At 37.7% G+C, this 18,566-nt stretch overlaps 1 protein-coding gene and 1 non-coding gene across 5 annotated transcripts; one reads left to right on the forward strand and one right to left on the reverse strand.

The window, feature by feature from the left end:
- Positions 1–218: 218 nt before the first annotated feature.
- LOC106130132 (chromosome-associated kinesin KIF4) lies at positions 219–16,504 on the forward strand. Of its 4 annotated transcripts, none has more exons than XM_060949270.1 (23): positions 219–402; positions 832–1,217; positions 1,466–1,567; positions 1,979–2,170; positions 2,751–2,910; positions 3,242–3,453; positions 3,832–3,994; positions 4,372–4,894; positions 5,329–5,517; positions 5,904–6,077; positions 6,460–6,663; positions 7,377–7,531; positions 7,751–7,899; positions 9,423–9,588; positions 10,264–10,342; positions 10,899–11,021; positions 12,175–12,363; positions 13,195–13,341; positions 13,887–13,973; positions 14,296–14,357; positions 14,701–14,916; positions 15,581–15,668; positions 16,189–16,504. In XM_060949270.1, exons 2-23 carry the CDS (start codon positions 980–982, stop codon positions 16,195–16,197), a joined length of 3,627 nt encoding a protein of 1,208 aa, XP_060805253.1. In that variant the 5' UTR covers positions 219–402; positions 832–979; the 3' UTR covers positions 16,198–16,504. The 4 variants fall into 4 exon arrangements, with proteins under 4 accessions (XP_060805253.1, XP_060805255.1, XP_060805256.1 ...); XM_060949272.1 differs by having other exon boundaries at positions 14,701–14,847; XM_060949271.1 differs by lacking the exon at positions 219–402 and adding an exon at positions 422–501.
- Positions 16,505–16,712: 208 nt separating this feature from the next.
- Positions 16,713–16,831, reverse strand: LOC132902842 (5S ribosomal RNA). The gene has a single exon (XR_009657261.1). It is a non-coding gene; the product is annotated as a 5S ribosomal RNA (ribosomal RNA).
- Positions 16,832–18,566: the final 1,735 nt, after the last annotated feature.

Genomic DNA, 18,566 nt, shown 5'->3' on the forward strand with positions numbered 1-18,566 from the left:
TTTTAATTAAGGGAATTCGAAAATAACAATAATTTTATTATTATATCAACGGACCGATTCAGTACTGCATATCGATTCAAAAAACCTGGTTTTGAAAAACCAATTCTTCAATTAATCGATTTCAGATCGCCATACCTAATCACTTCGAAGTAAATATTAAATTCCACCATGCATGTCACTGTGCAGTCGTGTCTTCAAGACTGCACCGTGACATGGTTTTAGCCTTATTTTTACCGTATGTAAAAAAATAATGTAAAAATTAAGCGGGCGGCAGGATTGTCATCAGTCAACAATGTCAATTCGAAACATTCAAAAAAGCGGTCGTTTCGTTTTCATTTCTTGTTTTTTAATTTAACCGTCTCGCCTGCTGTGGTTAATTTAATCTTTTCTAAGTTTTCAATCGTAAGTTTTTGGTCGTATTAGCTTTGTTTATTTCTGTTTGTATTGGTATTGGTAAATTTTTTTCTGATATAAGTAACTTGGTTATTGAAAGTTATCCCGGTAAGATCCAGTATCTAAACATCGTCGCAATTTTTGTATTGTAAATGTTTTTAAGCTCAATAAATTGAAGTTCTGAATAGTTTTTAAGTTAAATTAATAAAAAATACGTGAAAGTGAAGTCTGATCAGAAAAAGTACATAGGTACATAGCCTTTATTTTCTGATGATGAACAAAAGATGCCTTTTCTGTACCTGTCTCATATGAAACAGACTTATTGAAACATTCTTGAGGGTGGGATGCAAAAATATTATTTACTTGTGATTGTATTAGTAATTACCTGTTACTGCTATATTACTGCCTATCAACCTCTTTATTCAAAACTATTTTCAGTTCAAACAGAGGTTTCAAATAGTGTTTGACAAAAGATGTTTGCTTGAAATAATAAAAAACACTGTTCCCTGTAAGCCAGTGAAAAAAGTCATGAAGATCCAGGAGTGAGGCAGAGTTCTTATTTGATAATACTAAAACGAAAATTAAAATGGTTGAGGCAGATAAATGCACGATAGACACTGTGCAAGTGGCCCTTAGGATAAGGCCTCTAATGCAGCAGGAAATAGATAGAGGATGTGATGAGTGCATAGAGGTGGTCGCCAATGAGCAACAGGTGATAATAAAGGACCTGGCCTTTACCTATAACTATGTCTTTGCCCAGCATATAAACCAACAGGAATTTTATGACACAGCTGTAAAAGGACTTATAGGAAAACTCTTCCAAGGTAAGGACCTTTATTGTAAGTGTGATATTTTAATATGAGATAAAAATTATCCATGGAACATCATTCATGCCAAAATGCTGTAATTGTAAGGAACTTCTTTTTCAAAAACAAAGATATGTAATTTAAAATAGGAAAAAAGAAAACAATAATAAAAAAGGTCTTGACAGAGTAATCATCACTGTTTATTTCAGCACAAATATTTTAATTATTTCAGCATATTTCTATAGTAATTATTATATGTTTTTCAGGTTACAATGTAACTATACTCGCATACGGGCAGACTGGCTCTGGCAAGACATATACTATGGGCACAAATTACTCTGGCTCAGATGGAGATTCCACAAAGTTAGGTTTGTATTGAACTTTTTTGAAAATTTTCATATTTTGTCTATTTATTCTCTTCCTTATGAAGTGGGACAAATTACTAAAACCTTAATGTAACAAACACTGCATCAAAATCGGTGAAGCCAAACGCAAGATAATCACAGACAAACATACATACATACAGGTCAAACAGAGACTCACCTCTTTTTTTAAGGTGGTTAATAAAGATCGATCATCAAGTCTTTAAATGTTGATAACTTTTTTAATGGCAATCTCAACTAATAAATGCAAAGGAAAGTTTTTTTTACCTAGACACAGTTTACCTTCTGAAACAATCTGCAGGCATAAAACTAAAAACATTATTACAACCACACCTATAAACACAAATTATGTTTATTAAAATTGATTAACTTTAGATTGATTACTATTATTTTCAGGTGTAATACCCCAGGCTGTGGCAGATATATTTGACTTTATCGAGACCCATGAGGACAAGTTCATATTCAAAGTTTCCGTATCCTTCATGGAGTTGTACCAGGAGCAGTGCTACGATCTGCTTTCAGGAAAGGAGAGGGGACACAGCATCATAGAAATAAGGGAGGATATTAACAAAGGCGTAATTTTACCAGGTAAGATATTGGTAGTGTGATACCAGGTAAGATATGACATTGTTCAGTACTGTGACCTGTTCAGGAATAAGGAGTGGGAAAGTCAGATAATAAATTTCTGTCCCTTAACTGAGATACTTGACCCAACTTACACCCAAGTTGGGTGTTTACAAAAAGCAATTCCCTTTTAACATCCTGAACCTTGCAAGGGAACTTTACTAAGCCATTGGACCATGATTGAAAACAACATTTCTCCTTAACAAGTGCATCCATCAGTTAGCACTAAAAGTAATGATTAACAAATTTATGCATGTGCAATTAGGATTTGAATCACTCTATACACAAGCTTTTGCGCGTGACTTCGCACCCATTGGAAACTCCAGAAATAAAAAGGAGTCTATGTCTATCCCAAAGGTCATTCTCTATCTCTGCCTAATTTCGTGAAAATCAGTCTAGTAGTTTTTGAGTTTATTCGTTACACAAATATTAACATACACAAATCTTTTCTCTTTATTATTTGTACATAAACATGCATACAATCAATGAAGACTAAATTAGGATTTTATATGTAGATTTTAGTAGATGTGAATTTTTGAAACAGGTATAACTGAGCTGCAAGTGGCATCAACCAGAGACACCATGACGATATTGGAGAGAGGCTCCATTGGCCGGGTGACTGGCTCCACTGCTATGAACCAAGCGTCCAGCAGAAGCCACGCTGTGTTCACTATCATTATAGCTAAAGAAAGTAGGACTGACAAGTAAGTCTTTTGTTTAATTTTTATAAAAAAGTTTAGTACAATTTTTATGTTAACATTCATACACATAGTCTCGTCTATATACCGCGGGTATATACTGCGGGATATAGAAGTGACTATATGTTTTTTCGCTACCAGCCCAGCTTAAAAACTGGCACTAGATGAAATTGTGCCTATTCCCTTAGTCGCCTTTTACGACATCAATGGGGAAGAGATGTAGTGGCCCTATTCTACAGAGCCGAGAACCACACGGCTTTTTTTAAAGATTAACAAATAATTAAGGCTAAGAGATCCATATTAATATCAGAGTTCTTTTAACTTTCATTATTTTCAGGAACATAGCAACAACTGCAAAGTTTCACTTAGTGGACTTGGCTGGTTCCGAGCGTATTAAAAAAACTAAAGCGAGCGGCGAGAGGTTGAAGGAGGGAGTGAAGATCAACCAGGGGTTATTGGCACTGGGCAACGTCATCTCGGCACTTGGCGATGGGACCAACAGGAGTTTCATCGGTTATAGGGACAGTAAACTGACCAGGTTACTTCAAGGTATTACATGATATTTTTGCTTTTACATGCTTTTTTTTTTCAATAAATGAATAGGTTAAATTTTATTTGCCAAAATATTAAGCTTATATTTTCCGTAATTATGTAAGTTAATTTTGTTTTCTATGGTGATTTTTAATTTATGTACTTACATATTGTAATGTAATTGATGATTCAATTAGATTTGTTAATAGTCTGTTCAAATTTTCTTGTTACTTTATAAAAGCTCAAAAACTAGTGGGGAAAACTGAAATTGAACTATTTATTCCTCTTTTATTCGTGGGGAATCTAATCGATGAAACATTTCCTAAAAATAAGATTGTTGTTTCATAAACAGTGTTAACAGATTTTACAAATTATTGCATAATTAATAACCGACAGACAGTCTCGGCGGTAACTCTCTCACTCTGATGGTGGCGTGCGTGAGCCCCGCGGATTATAACTTGGACGAAACAGTTTCTACCCTCCGATACGCGGACCGAGCTAGACGTATCCGCAACAAGCCTATCATCAACCAAGACGCCAAGTCTGCTGAGATCGTGAGGTAAGGCATATCTGCTTTGTGTTGTTTTGTATGTTTTACTCTTATGGTGCAATAAAGACTTATCTGTCTATCAATATCAGTCTGAAGGTGTAGAACTGAAAAGACACTATAGAGAACTTGTAGGGAATCGAGAAAGGACTACAACCTGGACGTAACAAGCCCAAACCAAGATGCCAAGTCTGCTGAGATTGTGAGATAATCTATCAGTGCGTTGTTGAAGGCAAAAATTGAGAGAAAAGCTCTCTCCAGCGGTTTTTCTTGTATATCCGGGGTATATTAATATGGTTTGGTGAATGAATAGTCATTTGTGGTAATAATGTGACAAATATGTACCTATAATAGTGCAGCTGTATATAAGTCTGTTTATCTTATAACAGGTTGAACAACTTAGTAAACGAATTGAGGCTGCAACTCCTTGGTAAACTGCCGACAGCGTCCGAGCAGAACAACGAACAACTCCAAGAGGAGTTAGACAGGGAGAAGGCCAGATATGCGGAACTTCTAAAAAAACACAAGCAAGTCACCGAACACCTTAGCAATATGCTCATTGAGAACACGAATTTGTGCGAAAAGGCACTGTTAGCAGAAGCAGCGAAGGATAAAATTGAAAGGAAACTAAACGAATTAACCGAACAATGCAATCAGACTATAGAAAACTTGAATACAACGGAAGCGCAAGACGAGGAAGCTCAGAAGACGTCCGTTGTAGATTATTTGAAGGAGATTAAGACAAGGTTGGAAGACTTGCAGTCGGTTAATCTGAAGACCAATGAAGAGTTGATTGATCACGAGATTAAGCTGTCGTTTGTGAAGGACGATGACAATGAGAAGATGGATGATGACGTGCTGTTGAATGAGGACCAGGCTGTCATGGAAGAGGAGAAGAGAGCTATGGGACAGGTCTGTTTGTTTAACCATTATAATTGGATAGGCTCAAATATTGTTGCGCTATACAAAAATTTGACTTAATAAACGGTAAAACTGTACGCCGTTTGTTTTTGTGGGTGGACATTATGAGTTATTATTATCGTTTACAACTCTGCTCCTTATAAATCTTTCTTTTTTTTTCTTTGTATATATATTGAACTTGTCTTTTATCAGTATCTGATCTATCAGTAACAGTAACTAAGAGTTATGAATCAGTAAATAATTCGTAAAAAATATCTACTGCTAGAAGTGGTTCTGACTCATCCAATGCAATTCGTTTCTGTGTCTCTCTCTTCTTCATTAATTTCTAAAATTCGATACATAAAAAAAATTTTTTTGAAAATCTGTTAAAATACATACAACCCTTGCAGGGATACTTCGTTACTAAAGCAAATATTGTTCGACAGGTGGCGCTCAACCAAGAATTGCAAGAGCTCAACCGCGCTATGGCCATCAAGGCGTCCGTGGTCCAAGCTATACTGGCTAACAATAAAGACATGTTGGAGAGTCATAATAACTTACGTGAGAATGAAGAGAAGATCGCCAAGTTGGAGAAAGAGCGAGACGAGTTGATGCAACAGTTGAAGCAAACCAAGGTAATTTTAACCTTCATCCGCCTAGTATTAGTCTTGGCTACATTGTCAATAATTTCCGAAGAGGAGCTCGGAGTGCGCCTTTGACTTTGACCCTGGATTGGTAAAGTCGGCTTTTTACAAGACGTAAGTCCCATCTGAACTGAAACTCAGAAAAGGTTATGGTACATGCCTGTGATAGGATTTGTACCTGTTACCGTGCGATATCTTCGAGGGATTTACCTAGTTAGTCCCAGTTGGATGAAGGCCGCCTCCAACAGAGCGAAGAGTATATCTTGGGGGATTCCCATGTTCCCTGATATGTTGATATTAGTACAGTAATCATCATTCTTGACAGGAGTGCGGTCTATTTGACTACATACTAATAATTTGTATTATGATTTCAACAGAGCAAGGATCCATCCCACGAGGAACGCCGCACCAAAGTGTCGACCCTTGAGGCGGAGATTTCAGACCTAAAGAAGAAGTGCCAGCAACAGGCCAACATCATCAAAACTAAAGAGAAGAATGAAGCCAAGATTGCTGCCCTCAATGCTGAATTACAAGCTATGAAGGCTACTAAGGTTTGATAATTTTCTAAGAGCTTTTGTATGAATACTGTGAGAGAGTGACTAATACTAGAGATATGGCGACATCATTTACGTCACATGCCATCAACTAATCACAGCGAGAACCCGACGCGCTCAGTTAATCTGATCAGATTCTGTGGCGACATCTCAAACGTCACACGCTACCATCACAGGGTGTATGCTGAATCTCGATATTAAGATTTAATGGATTGAAGCACAAATACAACTTCCGACTCGATATCGTCGGAGCCATAGCCCAGGCATAACACATAGTGTGGCGGAAAATGATTTACTACAGGGATGGTTAAACTGACTTTAAAAAAACTAACTTACTGTACCGACCCCACGTAAATACTAAAATTTATCTCTTACCCAGGTGAAAATAATAAAACAAATGCGCGAAGAGAGTGAGAAGTTCCGCAAATGGAAAGCGGACAACGAACGAGCTATGTTGAGACTGAAGAACGAGGATCGCAAGCGTGCCACCGCCATGGCCAAGATGGAGTCTCTGCACGCGAAACAACAGAACGTGCTCAAACGCAAGATGGAGGAGGCGGTCGCCGTCAACAAGAGATTGAAGGTGAGACATCTTGTTATAATCATCACATCTGTAAGCAATTCCGTTTAACATATCAAAAGTCACGAGGTATTTACTGTGGGCTTGTCTCGAGGTAAGACGAGACTTGGCAAAATCGTCAGGGGAATAGTGATGAGTATTTAAGAATGTATTTTCACTTAAATGTAGGTAGGTGTACCCCAGGCCTGAAGCTCTATTGTGGAGGGAGCAACTGATGATGAGGATGAAAAGTTTTCACTTACATATTAAATTGTTTATACCATAGAGTATTTTTTCCAAGACTATACAACTTTTGTGCCGTGTGGTTCCCGGCACTATTACAAAAAAGAATAGGACCACTCCATCTCTTTCCCATGGATGTCGTAAAAGGCGACTAAGGGATAGGCTTATAAACTTAGGATTCCTCTTTTAGGCGATGGGCTAGCAACCTGTCACTATTTGAATCTCGGTTCTATCATTAAGCCAAATAGCTGAACGTGGCCATTCAGTCTTTTCAAGACTATTGGCTCTGTCTACCCCGCAAGGGATATAGACGTGATCATATGTATGTATGTATGTATGCTATACAACTTATTCAATTTTTTAAGAAGATTGGTTGTATAGAAAGAGCATAAATATAACATAACAAATAATAAACAAACTTAATTTTTAATTTATAATGTAGTTGAGTTCTGTTTGTAATAATTTTATTTACTGAAAATCAATTATTTTGACAGGAAGCCCTAGAAAGACAAAAGAATACGGCAATGAAACGCAACGCGAAGGGAAGCGTGAAGGCGGGCGCAGTACAGCAGTACATTGAACAAGAATTGGAAGTACATTTGAGCATTGTCGAAGCTGAGAAGTCATTGGAGGAGCTCATGGAATATAGGTAAGATTTGGTAGCCACACGGTTTAAATCGTAATATTATTTTCAAGTTTTGCGCATTAAGTTTGAGATTGCAATAAAAAGACATGCCATGTAAGAGTTCGTGAATAAATTGGACTGACTGATGTGCTTTCGAGATTAAATTACTGAACTGTGTAGGCTATATTTATCGCGGTCAAAGTCGCGGGTAACAACTATTTCTAATTGTATTTTTTTTCATAGGGCATGGATTACGGAGCAAATCGAGATTCTCCGCAACAGTACAGACGATGTAGAGAATCGCAAGAAGATTGCCGAGTTGGAAGACGACCTCGCTTTGAGGAAGGCGCAGATATCTGACCTCCAGCAGAAGATATTGACCGCTGATCAAGGTTTGATTTTCGAATTTTATATTTATTGTCTAATACATTTATTTGAGGTGGTTTATCATTAGATTTCGCCAGTTTAATTCTAATCTTTCTTGGGTTCTTATATAATTGAATATTCCTGAAATGTTAGATTGAGGGTAATCTTTTAGGCTTACCTACTAGTATACAGGCAAGTCTAATCCTTGACCTGTACTTAGTATCATTATATCTAAATAAATTGTATTATTATGTCTTTATAGCTTACCAGGTAGACAGAGCTAACAGTCTTGGCAAGACTAGAAGGCCATGTTCAGCTGTATGGCTTAATGATGGAATTAAGATTTTTATTTAAATAGTTCTATTATTTACAACAACAACAAGTAGGTACAAGAGTTTGCAATTTAAGCCGTCAAATTTGATGGTCGGCTAAAAGATCAGCTAAAGACAATTGACAACTTGTGACTTTGAATGTTATAATGTATGGTGGTAACAGAAAATTCAAAAACTTAAAGCTTAAGGGGGTCGATTCACATACGATAATGAGACATTTCATATCTTCTCTCTCACTGTTACTCTGCAGTTAAGCTTAAATATAGAATAGCAGGAAGATACTTCATGTACCGTGTCAACGTTATATCGTATCTATATAAGTATTTATTATAAAATATAGCATCGTTGAGTTAGTATTACACAAGTAACAGAAGTTTCGAACCCACTTCGAGGCTAACTCAATCTGTGTAATTTGTCCCGAATATAAATGTATTTGTTACAGTTAAAACTAGTTTTTAGATAGAACGCGTTTTCCCTAGTTAGAACTAGTTTTTACTAAATGCCTTTGTTAAAACTAGAATTAATTAATGCTCAAAGTTAAATATCAGTTAAAACAAGTTTTTACTAGACAACACGCGTATTTCCGAAGAGAGCCAGTTAAAACTGTTCCGACCAAGGTCAAAAAGGTGTCTGCAAGAAAAATGGTTGCCTTTGTAACTCAAAGTGCCACGATAGTTTGTCTCGTAATAACAAGTAGATCCTCATCCTTTTATAAATTTAAGATTGTTCAATTTTTATATTGTATGACAGAGTTGAGAGGAATGAGTGTCTTAAACCACTCAGTGTGCGAGCGCACACTGAGTGGTTTAAGATTGAGAAAGGTTTATCCTGACACAAGCACTCGAAGCCTCATATAAGGATTTCAGTGCTCGTATTAAGAGACTGCTTACCCCATGCATAGAAAGTGCTGACCACAATTCATTCCACAAGGGAGTTACAAAGGCAACCATTTTTCTTGCAGAGACACCTTTTTGACCTTGGTCGGAACAGTTTTAACTGGCTCTCTTCGGAAAAACGCGTGTTGTCTAGTAAGAACTTGTTTTAACTGATATTTAATTTTGAGCATTAGTTAATTCTAGTTTTAACAAAGGCATTTAGTAAAAACTAGTTCTAACTAGGGAAAACGTGTTCTATCTAAAAACTAGGTTTAACTGTAACATATTTATTTATTTATAACGTTCGTGAATGGACCCTTAATTCATGTTTGAAATCGACAGAAAACAAATCGCGCACGCAATGGGACAACATCCAGTCGATGTTGGAAGCGAAGGTGGCTCTGAAGTGCCTCTTCGAATTACTGGTGGACACCAAGCGCGAGCTGCAGAACCAGAGCGAGAAAGGCTTCCAGGCGCGGTACGAGGAGGTCAAGGAGGCGCATGATAGGTCAGTTATATGTTAGGATAAATACATACATATACATCACATCTGCTTCCCTTTGGGGTAGGCAGAGACTATGGATTCCCACTTGCTACGATCCTTACATCCTCTCCCGCTTCCTCCGCACGCATTGCTCTTTTCATGCATATTCGAGGATTACCGGTATTCATTTGAAATTTGTTCCTTAGAAATTCAACGAGGCTGGCCCTGTCCCACTTTCATAGTCAAGTCTAGCTCTGCCTCATAAATTCCTTTCGTTAGTCTGTTCTTATCTATTCTCTCGACATGTCAAAACCATCTTAACATACCCTTTTCAATTTTGGTCACCACATTCTTTTTCGCTCCACACAATTCTCTTACATGATGAGTTAAAAGGCCTACCAGACTATTCAATTGATAACATTGCTCGATATGATCACTAAGCTGATCGATTACATACAAAAATCATGCCTTTTTCCTAAATTTATTTTTACTTGTTGGTAGATTTGTTGGTTCATTTAGTAGAAACTCGATATTTGTTTACCATCTGCCCTAAGCTGATGATTCATTGGTTTATTAATATAAACTCGATCGAATAGTTTCGACATTGGTTGATAATCTTGACAAATTAAGGAAGTGACAAGATTTTGCCAGTAATCTTGAACATCAGTGTACATTCATTTGTTGTTTTTTATTTTACAGGTTAATGGTAGAATACGAACACAGCAAGGCTGAATTCGAGAGGCAGTTGGCTACAGTCAAGATGCAAAGTGAACAAAAGGTAGGCTCCATTGATTATTTATCAGATTTTGTGCCTCTTATTGTACATTACATTCAAAGATAATGGAATCAAAGTGCCTTAGACATTTAAATAAGGATTAACATCTGTCCTATTGTGTTGTAACCAAAAACCCTCTTTTAATATAGATATACATATATCTATCAGTCTGTCAAAAACGGAATAGCTTTATGAAGAGTTAGGATCCCATATACATACATACATATAATCACGTCCATATCCGTTGCGGGGTAGACAGAGCAAAGAGTCTTAAAAAGAAACTGATAGGCCACGTTCAGCTGTTTGGCTTAATTCTATCGAATTAAGACTCAAATAGTGACAGGTTGCTAGCCTGTCGCCTAAAAGAAGAATCCCAAGTTTACAAGCCTATCCCTTAGTTGCCTTTTACGACATCCGTGGGAAAAAGATGGAGGGGTCCTATCCTTTTTTCTATTTGTGCCGGTAACCACACGGCACAGGCACAGGATCCCAATATGCTATAAATTCTAGATGGCTAGCTGAATATGGTTACTGTTCTTATATACAATCATATTTCCAGTTGACGGCCCTAGTGGCGCTCCAACGCGGCGTCGTTCGCGGCGACAAGAGCGAGGCGTGCAAACACTTGCAGAACGTGATACAATACCAGCAGGACAAGTTGGAACAGGTCGAGGAGGAGAATGTACGTGCCAATATCACACTGTGAACTTCATTAAACGCTGCTTTACATAGACGAGCGTTTGTGTGGTAGATTAGATTGTAGTGGCTTTTCTAGTGAAAATGATTAATACACTGTATGTTTGTGTAATCTCTGCCTACTAATCTGGGAAAGATGCGTGATTTATGTATTTATGTATGAGAAATAGTAACTTTCGCATTGCGTGGTGCATGAATTTTAACAATAAATTTCACGCGCATTTTTGAATGCGTGTCGTCATCTCGTAATTGTGTTAAATGAAGATAGATGGCGCTATCGTCATTGTTGCGCTCTAAACCCGCTAGAGGCGCTTATGTTTCTAATAAAGTGGCCTACTTTTACTAATGACTTTCACACAAAAAGGGTTGTTGGGATACATCCTAGACCGAAATAAGTATCACTTGAAATAGTACTAAATCGGCTCCATACTTGCAGAACGTGATACAAACCATTACCAGCAGGACAGGTTGGAACAGGTTGAAGTGGAGAATGAACGTGCCAAAGGCTCTCTGCGAAGTTCCATTTTGAAATTTTTTGTACAATTTAATAGTTACTCTTTAAATAGTCACTATAAAGAGAAACAGATATTTTTAAACTTAGATCTTTAGACTGCCTACATATTCACTCGAAACCGATTCACTTTCCCGCCATCATCTTCTTCCTGGTCTTAGTCTCGATAATATTCTCTATGGAGTGGAGCCTCCCGTAGGGCCTTCACACCTTTGCTTTCCCAGCCTATATCATGGTTACCAGTTAGACTGGAACAACGGTTTTACTTATCAAATCTGCCTGATATTGACAGTTTTAGGTTCTTAACAATATAGTTCTACGTGTCAAACTTTTTTAATTAACAGTTACTAAAAGAGGCAGTGGAATCAAAGCAGTAGGATGCAAACGTTGCTCAGAGGGTCTATTATCAAACCCAATACCATTGTCGATACTTAGTGCATTTCATTCATTAATATGTCATGTATATATGCCTTGCGGCGTAGACAGACCAGCAGTCTTGAAAGACTTTCATATAGAGACAGGTTGCTAGCCCGTCGCCTATAAGAAGAATCCCAAGTTTATACGCTTATCCCTTAGTCGCCCTTAACGACATCTATGGTATATACATATAACAAAATTAATTTTTCAGAAAAAACTAATGGACGAACTCGAGCAGCTTCGTTCCGCCGGCACAAAGGCTAAGAAGCAGCGTAAGAACGGTCCCGTGGAGAAACTGAAGGAAGAATACGTGGAGCCGACTGATGAGGAGGACGACGAGGACGAGGACGAGGAGCGGGACCCCGACTGGAGGGCCACGCCGCTCTTCAAGAGGATACAGGTATGTAAGCTATGGTGACTGAGTCAAGTAAGAGCTTGCTATTTAGGGAAATAAATTTGAGGAAATGATAGCAGGTTGAATAAGTAAATAAATAAGGAGAGTGTGATAGGGAAAGGCGGAAGCCGAAGACGAATGTACCTTGATTAAATGAGGGACGTCTTTGTTCGAAAGTACCATAAACTGATGAGCTTATGTATGTTTTGAAAGTAGTGATCGGGTAAGTTAGGAGATGTAGCATGTCGCAGTTTTGTCTGCGCGAATTTAGCGCAATAATGTTTCGCGAATCCCACGGGACTATTAGTTTTACCGGTATAAAACCTTATGGCCTTATAGCCTTCTCCAAACTTTTAATTATAAATACGCAAGATTTCAAGAAGATTGGTTCAGTAGATAACACGTGATAACAAGTAAGAAACAAAATTAGCTTTAGCATATATAAAACGCATTATTCGCCCGCGTGAAATTAGATTATTTACAAAACGAATTAAGCGCCATCTTCAAAAGAACATAAGTTTTACGCAAATCCTCCGAGAACTATAGTTTTTAGAGGAATGAAAGGTACCCTACGTCCTTCCCTAGACTTAGTTACACATACATGATATTCCAAAAAGATTAATTCAGTAGATAACCCGCGAACAATTTACAAATAAACCCTCTTTCGCATTCATAATATTAGTTGGGATTTTTTTTTTTTTATACGGTACAAATTACACTGATTGAGTTAGCCTCGAAGTAAGTTCGAGACTTGTGTTACGAGATTCTAACTCAACGATACTATATTTTATAATAAATACTTGTATTCTATTGAATTGATGATATATTCTGTCGCAGGCGCAGCGTTCCTCCCGCCTGACCATGAACTTCAAGCCGGAGGCGGACAGCTCGCGCGCCCCCAAGCGAGGCAGCGACGGCGCGCCGCACTGCTGCTGTCGCGGCAGCTGCTCCACCAAGATGTGCGGCTGTGTCAAGAATGAAAAGGTACTTTTATATCGAGCTTCGTAGATATGGTTTAAAAAAAAGGTTTTGAAATAAAAAAAAAGAAATAGTATGGAACTGGCAGACAAACGTAATGATCAAAAATTTTAGCGAGACTGAGGGTCTAATCATTTCGTGAATCGAAGTGGGCAGTTTTGAAGGGCTCAGTACTTATCTTGGGCTGTCAGCTACTCTATACACCAGCCAGGAGTGTTTCAGTAAGCAATGTAATTGACACTCAAGCTCCGTTGGCGACACGGGCATAAACGTGCGTAATAATATCCATTGACAATGTACGCAATGATATTTTTAAGGCTCCGGATGAGCCACGTTTCGGCAACGTCCAAGGCACAGCACTGATATGTGGGAGGTATACCTTAAAACCATTGAGCTTGCATTAAATGATTGATGAATGTTGATTAAACAACGAATGTAGGGAGGACCTAGGCTTGGCATATTTGTTGCATTGCTTGTATAATAAATAAAAATAATTAAATCAATGCACAGCTGATAGCATACTATAAGGCATTATTTTTTTTATTTTTTAGGGTTGCGGAAGCGCTTGCAGATGCCAGAGCGCGCTTTGTAGAAATAGAAGGAGAACATCTTCTGACAGCGAAGATAAAGAGAATAACGTAAGTTTAAACCTTTTCAATTATAACAAAAATACACTTGCGTAAAATAAATATCTAGTTGTATATTATCAGAATTCGTTTATTCACTTTTCCTTGAAAATTTATTTAGCTAATTCTCTCTTAACTTCAATTTTAGCAGTTCTACATTGACATCAGTTACTCAGTAATGAACAAGTTTATATATCAAACAAATTCGTCGAAAGATTTCGAGGGTATCGGACAAAATAATGATATTAATCATGGCCAATTTTTATTTTCTTAAACTATATCTTTTTGATTTGTCCATATAAATTTATTTACTTTTTCGTTTGTATTTCCACAGCCGTCCGGTACGGAAATGTCTTCCTCCTTAGATACAACGCCGCAGTCGTACTTCGATAAGCGGTAAGTACCTAATATTTTCATAGCCCTTTTTACTGGGACTTTTTACTTGAGTCATAATGGCGGCTGTTTGCGCCGTTGCTACAGCCAGCCATATGCCCAAACCTATTAAGCTCTCAATCATTTATTTTCAAGATAAACTATCTATATTTATTATATCAATGCTAGAAAAACCTTTAATCTGAATTGATGTTAATTTTATCATCCTTCCGAGTTTTTTGAACAGGATATTACTTTGAATTCAGCAGTGACAACAAGCGATTGCCGAATAATTTTCTTTTTGTGGTTTGTCACACCTAAAAGTATATTTAAGTAACATAATACACATAAACCAACACCGTTCTAGGTTTGAAACATCAAAAGAACTGGAAAAACAAAACTCGCCTAGCAAAAGCGATAGCCCTCAAAAAAGCGGGTCTAACCAAGTTGCGCGTCCCATGCGTCCTTTGGCAGACCGCCGGGCCGCTGCCGAGAACCGCACGCAGCGATGGATGTTAGCGTTGTTGCTATACAATACTTGCCTCGCGCCCATGTCTTCTTATTGCGCGGACACTATATTTGAGTACGGGGTGGACGCGGCCAAGTATAATATCATGGGTTGTGTGTTGAAGTATCTGTTGCGACAGGTTGTTATCCGTGGCCGGCGGTGTCCGTGTATTATTTAGACGCTTTGTAAATGTTTTATGTTGTCGCGGGCGCTATATGCTTAGGCAAATTCGTAGTTCGAAAGTTTATATTATTTGCTTGGACGCTTTGTAACCTTAATCTTTTATACTTGTTTAGGAAAAGTAGATCAAATATATATAGTATGTTATGATTTGATATGCAGAACTTTAGATGGTTATTAGAACAAGATTCACCTTAGATTTTTCATAGAATCAAAGAGAAACTTCTATTCGCGTCGTTCCATATCATGTATATAGTTCCGTTCAGTATCCGGAAAAAAAACAGTATTAATTAGGTATATTCAATACGTTTAATTCAGAGAAAGAACTATATTTTAGCAATGTTTTTTTAGTTTGAAGGTTTTCTGCATTACAACTTAATTGAAATTATGCTTAAACGTAATCTTTCTTATCAAAGCCGAAGGGAATACCCTATACTTTAATCAGCTGTTATATTCAAGATTAAAATTACAGTGAATTATATGTAATATGAATTATATAACCTAACGTTTTGTTTTATGTTTAAATATTTTTTTTAATTTTTAATTGTTTCCTTTTCAGAAACTATCTTGACGCGACGTATGTAAAGGCGAAAAGGCCTTATTTCTTCCCGCTTGATCCGAGCGAAGAACAAGCTAAACCTATAAAGGTGAGTATTATTACTCAACTGCCAAAACAAACGGGTGCAGGATTGACAGAAGTCATTTAGTGAAATTACGCAACTTAACTCCTGGATCATCGTCATAGGCGTGTCCTGGTGAGTATTTGACCAGGATAAAAGGTGGGCAGATGATAATGATCAATGAAGCATTTGAATCTGAGTACAATTTGCTCTCTCTCAACTTTACGTGTTCCCAGTTGCGCCCTCCGCCACTGTACTTTGTTGAAAGCGGACCACAGACTTGCTTATATTTTATCTTACCACTTTGTTCGCAGCGTACAATTCATTAGGTTGAAATAATAGGTACTTTTGTCACCGCCCGCAAGGTGGCTCTGGTAACTTCAAATACTTGCATATCAGGATATTATTCGTGTTTGGTCGTCGCGAATTTAGAGTACTTTTTGAATATTATTAGAATAAACTTTTATTATGCTGACGGTTCCCCTGGTGCCAGAGTGTCAGTGTTATGTAATTCACATTTTTTAAAATATTCTTTCTTCTTTTTCAGACTGAATAACATCTGGACACTGCAGTATTATATCATTTATTACACTATATTGTTACACTACAAACATATCGACTAAGTTTTTTATTATAAATGAAACCATAAACGTTAACTTTAGTGCCTTTTAATAATAAATTGATTAATATTTACTTTATTGATCCCAAAAATAATGGATTTTAAATGTTTTGGTTTTAATGTTGACCACTTGACCAGACGTGTTCCTATTGTAGTTGTAAAACATACTACGGCATGTATTTTCTATCAGCATTTGTGAAATTGTGGAGTTTTGATGAATAAATAAATATTTTTGTATTTATTACAGTCGTCTTTTATTTTTATACAAAATGCAAAGTAATAAAATTCTAAATGCAATGTCAAATTTAAGTTGTAGTATTTTTGCTACATACATGAATCCAATCAACCTGAAGCGAAAAAAATTGAGGGACTGAAGAGAACTAATTACACATAAATATCTTTTCATCTGACTGGGGTATGTACAAAGTAAATAAGGTGGAAAAACTGCAAAAAGCCAACATCACGTGGTGTTCCCAGGCGGTCACCCATCCAAGTACTGACCACGCCCGACGTTGCTTAACTTCGGTGATCGGACGAGAACCGGTGTTTTCAACGTGGTATGGAAGTTGGCGCATATCAAGTTGAATTTTGTCACTATATGATATGGCGTACAACAAAATAACAATAGTAGATACGGTTAGCCGCATATCCAATCATTGCATGGAACTCATTGACGCGCTAATAATCATAACTACCGCTTGAAGGTATTAAAATCACTTCATTTTTCTTAAGTTCATTATTAATAAAGCACCTAGCTTGTTACCTGTTGCCGTGTTGATAGAAATTCCGGGAAATGCCACAAAACATACAATGATCGGAAACGGTATCATTCCGACGATATTGTCAAACACATCATTTTATTTACCGCGCAAGGGTGACAATGTGGAAGTTAAAAAAACGAGGATGTAGATGTGTCATCATAGTTTTTGTTGAGGTTCAATGCCAAAGGATATATAAGGACTTATTTCCACTAAGTATAAACATAACACCCCAATAAATAAATATTTTATTACCTGAAAGGCAGGTTTCGAATTGGTTTTCTTTATATCCCGAGCCCAAGCAATATATAAATGTGAAAGCGAGTTTATTTGAAACTAAAACTAAAAGTCCCGGTTGCATCCTCACCTCTCTAGAGAAGACCCCGGGTATGCCTTTGACAATTGGTCCTAGATTGGGTGAGTTAGATTTTTACACGAAGCGAATCCCATCTGACATTCGCAACTTTTGCAGGTAAACCTAGCCCGTATTGGATCCATGGTTACATATCCAGTTGCCTGAATGTGCAGGTTTCCTCACGATGTTTTCCCTCAACGTATAAGCATCGGTTAGTATTCAAACTAATGTACATAACTTTGAAAATAGTTATAGGTACATGGGCGCGGTGGGATTTGATCCTATGCCTCCCTGCCCGTCACGCATTTTAACCGGTCATCTTACCGATTCGACTACCAACGCTCTAGTATCAGCATGTCTCTAGTATTTAATAGTACCTACTACGGTAACATAATGTTAGCGTGCAAAGAAAATAACGTTCAACCTCGATTGTTACTTGTTTGGGTACAAGTGCCGTGTGGTTCCCAGCACCGATACAAAAAAGAATAGGACCACTCCATCTCGTTCCCATGGATGTCGTAAAAGGCGACTAAGGGATAGGCTTAAAAACCTGGGTTTCTTCTTTTAGGCGATGGGCTAGCAACCTGTCACTATTTGGATCTCAATTCTATCATTAAGCCAAATAGCTGAACGTAGCCATTCAGTCTTTTCAAGACTTTTGGCTCTGTCTACCCCGCAAGGGATATAGACGTGACCATATGTATGTATGTATGTTGGGTACAACTTTGTTTATGCATTAATTTCATATCAATGAATTAATGCACTGGATAACCTTAGGAATACCCCAACTTTGACTCACTCGTCGCATTCGCCACGAGGCTTGTAAAGGATAAATAACCTTAGGAATATCCCAGTTGACTACAGCTCAGTCCATTTGGGTTTGTAAAGGATCTTACCCGAGGTCATGGTCCCTGTATCTGCCTTGACCGAGTTCGATAGCACATCCTGACTCGCGCCTCGCGTCATCGGACCAATGTGACTCAAATGAAAGCCTGCCATGGTCCCTACTAATGGCATTCGATCGTGAGTGACTAGTTTTTACGGTTTAAAATTTGTTCTTCTAGTGGTTAAGCATGATTTAAAATTTTCTTGTACTTACGTACACACGGCTTTGGAGGTGGAGCCATCTTCCATACACAAATCTAGGCGAGGTGGCACAGCTATCCTGAGCCTGCCGTACAAAACAAAACGGT

Source organism: Amyelois transitella, chromosome 18 (assembly GCF_032362555.1).
Source record: "Amyelois transitella isolate CPQ chromosome 18, ilAmyTran1.1, whole genome shotgun sequence".
Taxonomy (NCBI): domain Eukaryota; kingdom Metazoa; phylum Arthropoda; class Insecta; order Lepidoptera; family Pyralidae; genus Amyelois; species Amyelois transitella.

Bases quoted from the DNA above. Each gene is read 5' to 3' on its own strand.
- LOC106130132 (XM_060949270.1), top strand. From the start codon at position 980: ATGGTTGAGGCAGATAAATGCACGATAGACACTGTGCAAGTGGCCCTT. The intron at 10,343-10,898 runs GTAGGCTCCATT...TCATATTTCCAG, and splicing joins AGATGCAAAGTGAACAAAAG to TTGACGGCCCTAGTGGCGCT. The intron at 12,364-13,194 runs GTATGTAAGCTA...ATTCTGTCGCAG, and splicing joins CGCTCTTCAAGAGGATACAG to GCGCAGCGTTCCTCCCGCCT.